General features: G+C 43.7%; 1 protein-coding gene across 5 annotated transcripts in view; it reads left to right on the top strand.

The window, feature by feature from the left end:
• The window catches only part of dapk3 (death-associated protein kinase 3), a 41091-nt gene that overhangs the window by 9298 nt on the left and 16026 nt on the right, over window positions 1-15767 (top strand). For all 5 annotated transcript variants that reach the window (XM_068016598.1, XM_068016596.1, XM_068016601.1 and 2 more), the window contains 4 exons: window positions 3003-3157; window positions 7970-8330; window positions 11162-11291; window positions 15173-15221. In XM_068016598.1, coding sequence (XP_067872699.1) covers window positions 3054-3157; window positions 7970-8330; window positions 11162-11291; window positions 15173-15221 — 644 coding nt within the window. In that variant the 5' untranslated portion in view covers window positions 3003-3053. The remainder of the gene's footprint in view (window positions 1-3002; window positions 3158-7969; window positions 8331-11161; window positions 11292-15172; window positions 15222-15767) is intronic.

Raw genomic sequence — 15767 nt, 5'->3', positions numbered from 1 at the left:
AGAGACGACATGATGAAAAACTTTTTTTATGCAGCTTGTGCTTAGGATCTGGAATGCACTGCCTGAGAGTGTGGTGGAGGCAGATTCAATTGTGGCTTTTAAAAGGGAACTGGATAAGCACCCGAAGAGAGAGATTTTCCAGGGCTACAGGGAAAAGGCAGGGGAGCGTGACTAGCCAAGTAGCCCTTACAGAGAGCTGGCATGGACGGGATGAGCTGCATGGCATCCTTCTGTGCTGTAACAGTTCTATGATTCTATTTTAGCACTTTTAACATAATAAAATGTCCCAAGAGGCTTCACAGAAGCATAATCAGGCAGATTTTGACATTGAGCCATATCGGGCGATATTAGAAGAGGCGACCAAAATCTTGGTTAAAGATGTAGAGAGGAGTGTCTTGAAGGAGAGGTGTGGCGAGGTTTAGGGAGGAAATTCCAGATTTTAGGACTTAGATGGCTGAAGGCATGGCTGCCAAAGATGGGTCAAAGAAAATCAGGGATTTTCAGGGATGTTGTAAGGCTGGAGGAGGTTCCAGAAATGGGGAGAAGCTATCAAACACAAAGATGAGAATTTTAACTTTGAGGAATTGCTGAGTTGGGAGCCAGTGTAGGTCAGCGAGCACAGGAAACTGTCATTTCTAGCTGTAAGTGAGTAGCAGGACTGTTAGAGGCCTGACGGATGTTATTCTGTGCACCGCACTTTAGAAAGGAACTTGTGCTAAACCTTTATAAATCACTGGTTAGGCCCCACCTTATGTACCATGTTCACTACTGGGCACCATACCTTAGGATGTATTTGCCTTGGAAGAAGTGCAGCACAGTTTTACTAGAATGTTACCAGGGCTCCAACAGTTAAATTATGAGGAAAGATTACATAAACTAGACTTGTACTCTTTGGAATATAGAAGGTTTAAGGGGTGATTTGAGGTTTTGAAAGGAATTGATAGGTTAGTTCGAAACTTTTTCCACTGGTGGGGATGTCGAAGATGGTAGAGGTGTGGAACTTTCTCCCACAAAAAGCAGTAGATGCTAGCTCAATTAATTTTAAATTTGAGATGCACAGATTTTTGTTGGATAAGGGTAAGAAGGAATATGGAACCAAGGCAGGTGAATGGCGTCAAGGTACAGATCAGCCATGATTTAATTGAATGGCAAAACAAGGATTGAGGGACTGAATGGCGAACTCTTCAAATTCTGCAAGTCCCTCTGAGTGAGTGAGTGTGTGTGTGTTCCTGCTGCCTCTGTGTTGTGTGGTGCATTGGCTTGTTTAGTATTTGTAACACATGCACTGACCGCACACTAAGCATGAAGAATAGAGTGTATGGAGTGTTCTTCAGCAGAGACACCTTGGGGTGCAAGTACATCGTTCCCTGAAAGTGGCAACACAGGTGAACAGGGTGGTGCAGAAGGCGTATGGCATGCCTGCCTTCATCGGCCGAGGCATTGAGTACAAGAGTTGGGACGTCATGTTACAGTTGTACATAATGTTGGTTAGGCCGCATTTGGAGTACAGTGTGCAGTTCTGGTCGCTGCACTACAGGAAAGATGTGATTAAGTTAGAGAGGGTGCAGAAAAGATTCACAAGGATGTTGCCTGGTTTGGAGGGCTTGAGTTATAAAGAGAGATTGGATAGGCTGGGTCTGTTTTGCCTGGAGCAAAGGAGGCTGAGAGGGGACATGATAGAGGTATATAAATTTATGAGAGGCATAGATAGGGTAGATAGCCAGAGTCTCTCTCCCATGGTAGGGGTGACTAAAACTAGAGGGCATAGATTTAAGGTGAGAGGGAGGAGGTTTAAAGGGGATCAAAGGGGTAAATTTTTCACACAAAGAATAGTGGGTATCTGGAATGAGCTGCCTGAGGAGGTGGTGGAGACAGGAACAGTAGCAACATTTAAGAGGCATCTGGACAGGTACTTCAATGAGCAAGGCATAGAGGGATATGGAATTAATGCAGACAGGTGGGATTAGTATAGATAGGCATTATGGTCGGCATGGACGCGGTGGGCCGAAGGGCCTGTTTCTATGCTGTACGACTCTGACTCTAATAAGGCTATTCCAGTCAGAACAATATCTATAGTGTCTTGTATTCAAAGGGGAACAAATGGCTGTGACTTTAATTCCAGGTGCAGGGAATGTGAATACATTGTTTTTGTATGTTTTCATGCTAAGCACATGATACTATACGAGATCCTCTTGCCTATTTGCGCACTACCAGTTCCTTCTAAAAGCAGGAATTTCCAACAAGAATTTAATAGAAGTTCAACTTCCACTTATTTTTTAATTAATTGATATTACTTGCTTTTAAATACTATGAAAAATACAGTAGCTTTGTGAATAGTGGTGGAGGCAGAAACTCTCAATTTATTTAAAAGGTACCTCGACATGCACCTGAAATGCTGTAACCTGCGAGGCTATGAACCAGTTGCTGGAAGGTGGTATTAGATTGGGTGGCTAGATGTTTCAGCCGCGCAGACACGATGGCTGAATGGCCTCCTTCTGTGCTGTAAGTTTTCTATGGTTCTATGAAATTAAAGCAGACTTCATACAACTGCTGAAAGATGCTCAGAGGGTGCTCGAGATAAAGGCTGTGTAAGTTCATTTTAGATCATTGCGCAAGTGTGTTAAGCTAAAGAAAGCACCCTGTTTAAGTGGAGCCACTTGTTCCTGACATGACTATATGGTGTAGAAGTGATTGGAGGACAAGTAGCAGTACATGGCTTGTGCTTGTCCCAGTTTCTCTCTGTTCAGAAACACGAGTTGGGCAGTTAAAAGGCTCCTGTTTGTCATATCCTGCTCACAGATTTGAATTTCAACAGAAACAAATACTTCAATCCATCATTGGATCCACGATGTTTTCTAAAAATGATGAATCCCTAAAAGTTAGATGCATTATGTAAGTGGAATGCAAGTTTTTAATGTCCAGTAAATATCAGTTGGGATGCTTTTGAATGTTTCTTTCAGTTCAGTTTAAGTGACCATGTGCGGTGTATGTTTATGTTCTAGGCCCGCTGTTGAAATGGGAAGGATTTTCCTGGGTAACAGCACCTCCAGTTGATGCTTCGCCAGCAGATAATGACATTGGATCTGACCTGTACAATGGCAGTTTTTAAGCAAGATAATGTGGAGAAGTACTATGAGATGGGTGAAGAACTGGGGAGGTGAGATAACATGGCCTGCTGATTTGTGTTGACTTTGTCAGTATCTTTACTATGACTTACCTTCCTGAAATGATTGCATCCTTTTTCACACTGAATTTCAGACAAACCAGGTGCTGAAAAAAGTTGAGAGAAATTGTGTGGAAATGATGAGATCGGAATCATCCGGTATGATCTATTTCAACCTATATTCCCACTCTCCTTACCTTCAGAATTATGTTTCAGCCAGTCGGTAGTGAATGTGGGTACATGATCCCAAAAATATTTCAAATGTAGCCAGCTGAAGCTAAAAATCGGAACATTGAAACTGTTCCTAAGTGGGATATTTAAGCAAGATAAGTATGTATCAGTGGAATGATCATTGGTGCGCGCTTGACTGGTTTTCTCCTCCTGTGTTTGCTTGTTTTTGGGATTCGTTTCGTACTTTAACTTAATTTCTTGTGTTAAATATACGACTGCAAAAATATAGGACACTGCAGTTGCATTATGGCTTGTTATTTACATGCTGATTTCTTGCCTGTCAAGAGGTGTCAGCTGTGACTCAGTGGTAGCACTTCTGCTTCTGAGTCAGAAGGTTTTAGGTTCAAGTCCCACTCCAGAGACACGAGCGCATAATCTAGAATGCCAATCCAATGTGGTTAGCACCGCAGCCTCTCAGCTCCAGGGACCCGGGTTCGATTCTGGGTACTGCCTGTGCGGAGTTTGCAAGTTCTCCCTGTGACTGCGTGGGTTTTCGCCGGGTGCTCTGGTTTCCTCCCACAGCCAAAGACTTGCAGGTTGACAGGTAAATTGGCTGTTGTAAATTGTCCCTAGTGTAGGTAGGTGGTAGGGAATATGAGATTACTGTAGGGTTAGTATAGTCTCTTACCCCCCCCCACCCACCTCCCTCCCTCCTCCCCGGCACCGGATTGAGAGGCTGGCGGCTGATGATCTCTGCTTGTTCCAGGTCCCGTTTACCGGGTGGTGGCACCCCTCCACCGCCTTGTTCGGCGCAGAGTTTCATCTGTTGACTTTTTTTTATTAAAATAAAACCACCCAGTTTTTATATATTAAAGGCATTGTCCCTAGTGTAGGTAGGTGGTAGGGAATATGAGATTACTGTAGGGTTAGTATAGATGGGTGGTTGTTGGTCGGCACAGACTCGGTGGGCTGAAGGGCCTGTTTCAGTGCTGTATCTCTAAATAAATAAATAAATGCAGTACTGAGAGATTGCTGTCTTTCAGATGAGACATTAAACCTAGGCTGCTTCTATCAGGTGGACATGAGATCCCATGACGCTATTCGAAGAGCAGGAGCGTTTTCCCCAGTGTCTGGGCCAATATTTATCCCTCAACCGACATTACCAGAGCAGATTTGGTGGTTATTATTTTGTATTAACTTGACCATGCCATTGTAGAGTTGCTGGAAGAGCAGCTGCCCACAGAAAGTGAAGGAAAATATGAGATTCAACACAGGCTCCTTCCTGTCCGGTATCTTTATAAAGTTTGGCCACATGCACTGTTGGTTAAGGAGCAGGTTGCCCATCTTGGCTCAGATTATTGCCTAAAATGAAAGCAAAGTAAGTAGCACTGGCAGCCAAGTGGTGATCTTCACGTGAAACGTGCTTCATTTGGATCAGCAGAGTTGTGTGGTTTCACTGCTGCAGTAGTCATTGCATGCTTGTGTCCACTTGGAATTTTAAATGTTCCAGTGTGATGACGGTATGAAAATGTGTTAATGCTGATCTTCGATTGGTAGATGAATAAACACTTGTTTGTTCCTCTGCAGTTGTTGGGTCAGGGTGAATTTCCTTTAGGGATGTGCACTTCTGAAATTTCAGTTTGTTTTTCAATAATGTTCTCCCCTCAATACCTGCCCTAGTCACTCCCAAAAGACGACTTCTCACTTTTACAGGTGTCCAGCAGGGCACTAATACTGAGCTGAGAAAGAGGTGGGTGAGCTGCTTCCTTGGCCTCTGGCAATGTTGCTGCTGATTCATTTGCTTGGTGCTGCTGTATTTTTTTTTTTCTAACTGCATACCAGGGATCAGGAGCTTGTCTGAAGGAGTATCATCTTGTCACTCCTTGACAGCATTCCACAGATCCAATATTGAGTGCAGATAGCAATCAGATTACATTCTAATAAACCAGCTATTAATGAGCAATATCTTAACTACATGGAAGATTCCAAAGGTTCAAAGCTCTTTAAGAAGACTGCCACTTCAAGTTTAAGCAAAAACTTTGAAGGTTTTTTTTAAAGGAATTGACGTCATTCTAATTCTGGTGTCGAGTCTTCAAGCATAGGCAGAGCCCAATCACCAATATCTGATTTACTCATCTTGTGCAAACTGACTGGGATTATTGAAGGGTTTGAATCATTCTTAGTCAGTGAGTCATTGTTGTCCTGTTGAATGAAGAGCAGTGCCTTTATAAGGATAAGTATTTCCTGTAGCACTGTTTATGATTAGCTCATTACTTGAGTATTTGCACTACAGACCCATATCTAGGAACCTTTGCATGAGATGGATGTTTTCTGGAAGACCACAACATTTTCAAACCACTAACCAATAACTCATCTTTTTTCCATGCTCCCCTCTTCCTTTAATTGGAGCTTGGCCATATAATCTACCACTATGTGGAATGGCATATTAATATGCCAACATAAGGTGGCAGTGCCGAGTGACAGTTGCTTTGTCCCTTTTCACTTTTTTGAAATTTGAGGAACAAAAATTTTGATTTTATGTTTTGTATCCCTCTGATTTACTTTTTAGGCACATTGTTCTGCTTTGTTCGATTTGTGTTTTGAAAGGTACTGAGAGTGTAAATATTACACTTTGCAATTTTGATATCTGCTTGACATTTTTTTTGTGTTCTTGGCACTTGCAGATTGCCGTGCCCTCGTAGGTGAACTGCTGTAGATAAAGGATCTCTGATTTCCTCCTCCAAAGAATGAGTAGCTCATGAAATATCTTTTCTCCATTTCTCCTAGTTTCTGAGCACCCTGCTTTGGTGTCAGTCGGGAGGGTTGGGACAGTGCACCCTGCTTTGGTGTCAGTCGGGAGGGTTGGGACAGTGCACCCTGCTTTGGTGTCAGTCGGGAGGGTTGGGACAGTGCACCCTGCTTTGGTGTCAGTCGGGAGGGTTGGGACAGTGCACCCTGCCTTGGTGTCAGTTGGGAGGGTTAGACAGTGCAGGCTGGCATCATCCGTCAGGTGGATTGGACATTAACCTGCGACCACATCTTCTAGTTTTGATGGTTCAGGTGGGCGACCAATATTAGAGTCGTAGAGAGATACAGCACTGAAACAGGCCCTTCGGCCCACCAAGTCTGTGCTGACCAACAACCACCCATTTATACTAATCTTACATTAATCCCATATTCCCTACCACATCCCCACCTTTCTCCTACCACCAAACTACACTAGGGGCAATTTACAATGGCCAATTTACCTATCAACCTGCAAGTCTTTGGCTGTGGGAGGAAACCGGAGTACCCGGCAGCAACCCATGCGGTCACAGGGAAAACTTGCAAACTCCGCACAAGCAGTACCCAGAACCGAACCCAGGTCGCTGGAGCTGTGAGGCTGCGGTGCTGTGCTGCCCTTGTTACCATTGTTACCATTCAAAACAGATTAACTCATGACTTGCTGCTGTGGAAAGTTAAGATTTTCTGTCACTGCATTTTGAGTAATTGTGTGAAGGGCAGTGAATCATTTCAATGTGCTTAGATTCTGAATAGATATGTAGAAAATGTGTAGATGTAAGCATAATATTACAAAGGGGTATTAATAGATTAAGTGGGGGCAAAACCTGTGGCAAATGGATTTCAATGCAGACAAGTGTGAGGTCATCTATTTTGGACCTAAAAAGGATAGAACAGAGTACTTTCCAAATAGCGAAAAGCTAGAAGCAGTAGAAGTCCAAAGAGACTTGTGGGTCTAGGTTCTTGGATCATTAAAATGTCATGAAGAATAATCAAAGGCTAAAGAATGTTGGCCTCTATATCTAGAGGATTAGACTACAAGGGGTTCAAAGTAATGCTGCACCGATACAAAACTCTGGTTAGACCACGCTCTGGATTAGTGTCCAGTCTGGGTACCACACCTTAAGTAGGGTATATTGGCCTTGGAGGGAATGCAGTGTAGATTTACTAGCATGATACCTGGACTCCAAGGGTTAAATTATGAGATTACACAAACCAACATTCTATTCCCTGAAATTTAAAGGGACATTTGATCAGTTTTCAAGGCACCAAGGGAAATTGATGGGGTAGGTAGAGAGAAACTATTTCTGTTGGTTGGAGTTAGATTACCCTGTTATGAAAAACAGAAAATGCTGGCAATACACAGTAGGTCCACTGGCATCTGAAAAAGAGAAAAGATAGGTTAATGTTTCAGGCTGAGGGTCAAATTTAGGAGCCTGTGTCTGCTGTTCAGTCCCTTGAGCCTTTTCTGCCATTCAGTTAGATTATGCATGATCTGCATCTTAACTCCACTTATGTGTCTTTGTTCTATATCCCTTAATGTTTATCTGACAAAAGTCTGTCAATCTCAGTTTTGAAATTTTCAATTGGCCTAGCCTTTAAAAGCATTTTGGGGTGTGTGGGGGGCTGTGCGGCAGGGGGACAGGGAGAAAGAGTTCCAGGTTTCCACTACCCTTTGCACAATGAACTGCTGGCTGACAGCAATCTGGAAAACTGAGCTGTTATCAGGTGCTGATGGACACAACTTGTGTTCCTAGTGTTTTCTGCTGGTTCCTAGAATACTGATGATCTAATGATGTCTTGCCTCTCTGTCCATCAGAGTTAATCACCACCCTCTTCTATTGATTCCCTCAGTGGCCAGTTTGCTATTGTGAAGAAATGCCGTGAGAAAAGCACCAATGTCGAGTACGCAGCCAAGTTCATCAAGAAGCGGCGCCTGTCCTCCAGCCGCCGAGGGGTGAGCCTCGAGGAGATTGAACGGGAGGTGAACATTCTGAGGGAGATCCAGCACCCAAACATCATCACTCTGCACGATATCTTTGAGAACAAGACAGATGTTATTCTCATCCTCGAGCTGGTGTCGGGTGGGGAGCTCTTTGATTTCTTAGCTGAGAAAGAGTCTTTGACTGAGGAGGAGGCAACTGAATTTCTCAAACAGATTTTGGATGGCGTACACTACCTACATTCAAAAAGGATTGCTCACTTTGACCTCAAGGTAAGGTTTGTGAGGCTCAGTGCTTTTCAAAGAACTTGAGGTGTACTATATGAATAATTTAACCATGTAGTCAATAGACTTTTAAAACCGAAGGTTGCTGTCACCTATTCCCTGCCCCTCGATTTACCATGTCTACTCAGGTGAATGTAAAAGACGAGCCTGAGAGTTCTCCCAGTGTCGTGCCAATATTTATCCCTCAGTCAATACCAGCAAAAGTAGATTATCTGGCCATTGGTCTACATGGATCACTGTATGTGACTAAAGCAAGAAAACTGGCTGATTTTCTGTACTGTAAGCAGGGTAGTTGTGCTCCTACCCCCACCTTGGTTGGGATCAGCTAACTTCCCAGATCACTTTTGAACTTGCAACCTTTATGGCCTGTGTAACTTGGCTACCTGCTGGATAAACTCTGAGCCATGAGCACCCTATCAGATTTTCCTCATATGGGGAAGCAGATCCCCAGGCGGAATCTGGATGCCAGCACTCCATCTGACAGTACACTTCCTGTTTGGCACATTGTCACAGGATGTGTTAACTTTGCCAAGTAGTTTGGAGGCTGGGCATCCAGTGGTGTAACTTGCACTTAAAGCATTAAAGGTGTCACATAGCTTTGCTATCTTAAGGAAGGATGAGTGTAGTATTTTTTTAGTGGTTGCAGTCATTCCCTTGTGATTCAATTCTGGACTGTGAACAACATCATTGCCAGTAACTTGAGGTGAATATTGCAGATCATGTGACTGTACTTAGGGTGGTTTCATAAACTCAGTACAATGTGATTTCTGAAGTTGCGGTATGCATTTCCATTGATGGATTGAGTTTTATTTTGTATAGCATCAAGATGCCTCCACCCTTTCTTTGTACCTTGCTCTGCATTATACAACATATAAAGATCTCTGTGGTTCCATCTAATTGCGCAATATTCACTATTGCTGAGGCAAGTGATTTACTGCCCAAGTATCATAAATAGTGCAAACTTTCCCGAGGCAGTAAAAATGTTGGTTTCTGAGCAGATCTGAGGAATAACAAGTGTAGGTGATAGAATCTTCCAGGATGTGTAGCACTGAATCACTGAAGTTTACAGCATAGAAGGATGCCACTTGGCCCATTGTGTGCCTATTAGCTCTTTGGGAAAGTAGCCCCAAACTGATTACCTCACAGCCCTGTATCGACCTCTCCTTCAAATATATATTCAGCCCTTAAAAGATGCAGCGGTGTCTGCCTCAGCTACTCTGTGGAAAAGCATTCATACTTGAATGGCTCTCCCTGCATAGATGCATTTCTCTCAACCACTCTATTCACTCTCAACCATTTTAAGTTAGTGATGTCTCATCACTGACTTCCCAACCAGAGGGAGTAGTATTTCCTTACTCACTATCAAAATGTCATAATTTTAAAAACACAACGCAGGAAATAGCAAAAGTAGACCATGTGGCCCATCGAGCCTGCTCCGCCATTCAATACGATCAGGGCTGATCATGGGCTTCAATTCCACTTTCCTGCCTGCTCCCCATATCCCTTGATTCCCTACAAGACCAGAAATCTATCTATCCCAGCCTTAAATGGATTCAATGATAGAGCATCTACAACCCCCTGGGTAAAGGCCTGCTACCTGACCCGAACCTGACTGGACCCGACGACCCTCTTCCGGGTCCGGCTTTCGGGCTCGGGTCGGGCTGAGTCCGGGTCATGCTCGGGCCGGACACACACGGTAAGTGTTCTGCTGGTAAGTATTAACAATAAAAAACTTACCGGAGCTGGGAGTCCGGGATGAAACTGAGTCTGCGCAGTGAGTGAGTGACGTCACTATGATGCCATCACACATGCGCTGCAGCTTTGTGGAGTTTCCCAGTCGGAAGGTAAGTAAAGGGATGGTCAGGTCAGGCCAGGTCAAGTGGGGGTCAGGCTCGGGCCAGGTTGGGCTCAAAGCGAAATTGATGGGACTCTGGCCGGGTCGGGCTTGGGTCCACTGTGGATCGGTCGGGTTCAGATCAGGTTCTTTTTCCCGGCCTAAGCATGCCTTTACCCCTGGGGTAGAGAATTCCAAAGATTCACAACCCTTTGAGTGTAGTTATTTCTCCTCATCTCAGTCCTGAATGATTGGCCTCTTATCCTGAATCTCTGTCCCTGTGTTCTAGATTCCCTGACCAGTGGGAACAATCTCTCAGCTTCTAACCTATCAAGCCCTTTCAGGATCTTGTATGTCTCAATTAGATCGCCTCTCATTCTTCTAAACTCCAGAGAATATAGGCCCAATCTACTCAGCCTGTCATCATAGGACAGGACCAATTTAGTAAATCTTTGCTGCACTGCCTCCAGTGCAAGTATATCCTTTCTTAAATGTGGAGACCAAACTGTACACAGTATTCCAGGTGCGATCTCATCAAAGCCCTGTACAATTTTGGTGAGGCTTCTTTATTCCTGTACTCCAATCCCCTTGCAATTAAGGCCAACGTGCCATTTGCCTTCCTAATACTCTGTTGCACCTGCATGTTAACTTTGTTTTCCGTATAGATTTTCTGTGGTTAAAAGTTAGCTGCCTCCTTAATGCATGCCTTAAATTTATCTGTGCATTACCCAGTGTCTGTGATACCATATGTCCAGACCCTGAGTAATGATAATCAAGGTGTGGAAGTCATCTAAAGAATCAATTTCCATGAAAAGTTTCAGATGGATGAAGGAAAATAATGTCATTCATGTCGTCATTATATCTGGTTTTAAACAAGGATGAGCCTGAGTTGAAAGGTCAGGAATCTGCTTTCAAGTTTTTACACACCATGTCCAAAGTAAATTTTCTCAATGCCTTAATGCTCCTTTTTGTTTATCTTTTTTAGCCTGAAAATATTATGCTTTTGGATAAAAATGTCCCCAATCCCCGCATCAAGCTGATAGATTTTGGTATTGCACACAAGATTGAGGATGGGAATGAATTCAAAAACATCTTTGGAACCCCTGAGTTTGTCGGTCAGTACATATTACTCAGCATTCTGAGTGGCTTTTAGCTATTCAAGACCGTCTGTTCTAATACAAAAGCTGTTCTAATGTCATGAAATTCTAGCTCTGAAGTGCGGAGTTAGTTGTCTTGAGAGTGAGATTTTAATGACAGTACAGGAAGTAGTAGCAGGAACAAAAGTGAGACGGTGTTTAGTATCAATACCAAATTTGTTGCATGCAACTCTTAAATCCTAATGTTACACTACTACTCAAAGGCTGTGAATGGAAAATACACACGCAAACAACTTGCATCTAGAGTCTCATTTTGGCTTTAAATATCAGGGAGTATCCTCTGGACTATCATTAAATGCAAGCAGATTGGTAGCTAAGTGGGACTTGACATTAATTTGAGCGATCCTACAGGAGAGCTTCTTGCATCTAATTTCTACCTTGTGATTGTTTCAGTCTATCTCCAGCTCTCACTGGGTCTTTTGGGGTACTCTTTGGTAGGCATAACACTGAAACATTCTTGGAGAGAGTTCTATCCTAAGTCTATCCTGTCTTTCTCTGTTTTTTTGAGGGGAAAGAACAGTTTAGCTTCTTCCAGGGTTCTGTTTTAGGAGGGATCATTTTAAAGAACAGTTGAACAGCGTGATTTGTTAGTTTGTTAGAGGCTGGGAATTCTGTGACCTTTGAAATTAGAGCCATGCTGTTCAAGGGTTATGTCTGGAAGCATTTCTTCACAAAGAATATTGGAAATCTGGAACACTTTCTTCTGACCTTATGATGGAGGGATGGTCATTGATGAATGAGCTGAAGGTGGTTGGGCCTGGGACACTACCCTGAGGAACACCTGCAGTGATGTCCTGGGACTGAGATGATTGACCTCCAACCATCACAACCATCTTCCTTTGTGCTAGGTATAGCTCCATCCAGTGAAAAGTTTTCTCCTGATTCTAATTGACTTCAATTTTGCTAGGGCTCTTTGATGCCATACTCAGCCAAATGTTGCCTTGATGTCAAGGGCAGTCACTCTCGTCTCACATTTTTGAATTCAGCTCTTTTGTCCATGTTTGGGCCAAGGCTGTAATGAGGCCTGGAGCCGAATGGCCCTGGCAGAACCCAAACTGAGCATCAGTGAGCGGGTTGTTGCTGTGTAATTGCCGCTGGATAGCACTGTCAATGATACCTTCTCTCACTTAGCTGATGGTTGGATGGGGCAGTAATTGACTGGATTGGATTTGTCCTGCCTTTTGTGGATAGGATGTACGTGGGCAATTTTCCACATTGTCAGGTAGATGCCGGTGTTATAGCTGTACTGGTTTGATGGTAATGGTAGAGTGAGGGATATGTCAGGCCATGAGCTAACAGTGTGGTTGAATACAAGTCTGTTGCTGTTGATGGTCCACAGTGCCTCATGGGTGCTTAGATTTGATCTGCTAGATCTGCTCTGAATCTGTCCCATTTAGCATGGTGGTTGTGCCACACAACACGATAGATGGTATCCTCAGTGTGAAGTTGGGCCTTGGTCTTTACAAGGACTGTGCGATCATCACTCTATCAATTCTGGCATGGATAGATGCATCAGCGACAGGTAGATTGGTGAGGCCAAGGTCAAGCAAGTTTTTTTCCTCTCGGTTCTCTCACCACCTGCCGCAGACCCAGTCTGGCAGATATATCCTTCAGGACCTGGCCAGCTTGGTCAGTAGTGGTGCTACCGAGCCACTCTTGGTGATGGGCACTGAAGTCCCCCACCCAGAGTGCATTCTGTGCCCTTGCTACCCTCAGTGCTTCTTGCAAGCGTTCAACATGTAGTACAGATTTATCAGCTGAGGGAGGGTGGTAGATGGTAATCAGCAGGAGATTTCCTTCCCCATGTTTGGCCTGATGCCATAAGACTTCATGGGGTCTGGAGTCAATGTTGAGGATTCCCAGGCAACTCCCTCCCGACTGTATACCACTGTGCCACCAGCTGTAGTGATGGCAGGGATGCTGATGGAGGAGTGTTGGACTTTGGCTGTAAGGTAGGTTTTGGTGAGTCTGACTGTCTGTGGGACAGCTCTCCCAATTTTGGCATAAGTCTTCAGATGTTAGTAAGGAGGACTTTGCAGGGTTGACTGGGCAGGGTGTGCCATTGTTTCCAGTGTTTAGTCGATGCCAGGTGGTCCGTCCACTTTTACTCTCCTTTGGCTTTTCTGTAGCGGTTTGATACAATTGAGTGGCTTGCTAGGCCATTTCAGAGGGCAGTTAAGAGGGACTGGAATCACATGTAGGCCAGACTGGGTAAGGATGACAGATTTCCTTCCCTAAAGCTCATTCGTGAACTTGATAGGTTTTATGACAATGTGGTAACTTCATAGTCACCATTACATTTTTAAATTCCAGATTTATTTGTTGAATTTTAATTCCAGCAGCTGCCATGGTGGAATTTGAGCTCCTGTCCCCAGAACATTTGTCAGGGCCTCTGGATTACTTGTCCAGTAACATTACCACTATGCCACTAGATCAGATGAGCAAAAGCTTTTGTTTTTAAGGAGTATCTTAAAGATGGAAAGAGGAAGAGAGATGCAGGGGTTTATGGAGGGAATTCCAGAGCTTAGGGCCTCAGCAGCTGAAGACACGGTCATCAATTGTGAAGCAATTCAAATTGGAGATGTGCAAGAGGCCAGAATTGGAGGAGCACAGGTATCTCAGATGGTAGGGCTGGAAGAGATTACAGAGATGGGGTTGGTCGAGGCTATGGAGGGATTTGAAAATGCTGGAGAGTTTTAAAATCGAGGCATTGCTTAATTGGGAGCCAGTGTAGATGAGCGAGCACAGGGTGATGGGTGAATGAGACTTGATGTGAGCTAGGGTATAGGTAGCAGAGTTTTAAATGGCCTAAGTCTGAGGGTGGTAGATGAGTTGCCAGCCAGGAAGAGGTTGGAATAATCAAGTGTGGAGGTAACAAAGACATGGATGGGTGTTTCAGCAGCAGATGCACTAAGGTAGTAGCCAAGTCAGTTGATGTGCTATTGGAAATAGGTGGTCTTCGTGATGACATAGATCTATATTTGGAAGCTCATCTCGGGGTCAAATATGTGAACAGTCTAGTTCAAACTCAAGACTGTGGTGGCTAGGAAATTGAGCTTTTGTGGGCACCGCAGACCATGGCTTCGTTCTTCCCAACATTTAGTTGGAGGAAATTTCTGCTCATCTCGTAGTGGATGTCAGACAAGCAATGTGATAATTTAGAGACCGTGGAGGGCTGCGAAAGGCTGTGAGGTGGTGCTGGGTGTCGTCAGTGGAACCTGAAGATGTATTTTCGACGGATGTTGCCGAGGAGCTCCATTTCAACTCGACGTGCTGTCTTTCCTGAGTTCACTGCCTTCCTATCCTCCCTTTAATTTCTCCCTTTATATATTGTCCCCTACTGAGATTCACAGCCACTCCTTTAATAAGATCATTACACTCCTTTATTTTGATCAACCTGCATCAGACTTTTCAATAGACAGAATGTCTGTGAGCAGGTTTGATTTTATATCTTAACTTGTTGAATTTATACAGCACTTTGTTTCTTTCCTTTTATCTATTCTCCCAATCAATTTAGTCTTCCTGCCTTTACAGGTCAGTTATTAGGGCCCTCTGGCATGGAAGCTCCCATTAAACTGCTAAGATATCCCAATTTCAGTGAGTGAAACATTCTTGTTTGCTGCTTGTAGGGAGGAGTGAGAAACACAACAGTGCCACACATAGAACTCAAAGACTGTTTCTTTTCTTAGAACATATATTATGAACATTCACGCAGTAGTTATCAACTATTATTATTTGTTATTCCCTCTTTCTCCTCTCCCTGCCCTTACAGCACTAGGATGGAGTTGTTGTGGAATGTTCTTGCACACTGAACACCATTTTTCTTTTTCTTCCCTTAGCTCCTGAAATAGTAAATTATGAGCCTTTGGCTTTGGAAGCAGACATGTGGTAAGTTCATCCACTCTCCTGATAAAATGTGCTCTAGGTTTTTTAAAGTAGATATATCCTTTTCACTTTCTGCCCCACCCCTTCAGTTTCCCCCCTCTCCTAAAGACATCAACCTAGGCTACAGTACAGTTCCATGCATACTGATTGCCTTCCCGTACACCTCAACTAATCATTCTTCATGTGTGCCTGGGCAGAGTGTCTCAGCAGGCTATCCAGTTGTGACAAGTATAACAGCTTAAGTTGGTCTGATTCTTGACCTTGTAACCTGTTTGCAGACTCATTGTTAGAAAGTACCTTAGGTGAGGACCAGAGCAACTCCTGAGTGCATTCTTTATTGCACTGCAGTAATCCTATATTTTCAATTTAATGGGTGTAAGGATTTCAGAAATAGGTTGAGCTGTACCCAAGTCATATCTGTAGTGCATAGCTTCTTTAAGTCTTTCTCATAATCTAGACATTGCTTCTCTTCGTAGTAGAACCCAGTAAATTGATCTATCCAATGTGTTCTCATTTTTCTGCTCACCTTGAAAAGAGGAGTGTATTGTA

This window comes from Heterodontus francisci, chromosome 36, assembly GCF_036365525.1.
Source record: "Heterodontus francisci isolate sHetFra1 chromosome 36, sHetFra1.hap1, whole genome shotgun sequence".
Taxonomy (NCBI): Eukaryota; Metazoa; Chordata; class Chondrichthyes; order Heterodontiformes; family Heterodontidae; genus Heterodontus; species Heterodontus francisci.
The sequence above is the reverse complement of the archived record's forward strand: the minus strand, read 5'-3'. Positions and strand labels throughout refer to the sequence as shown.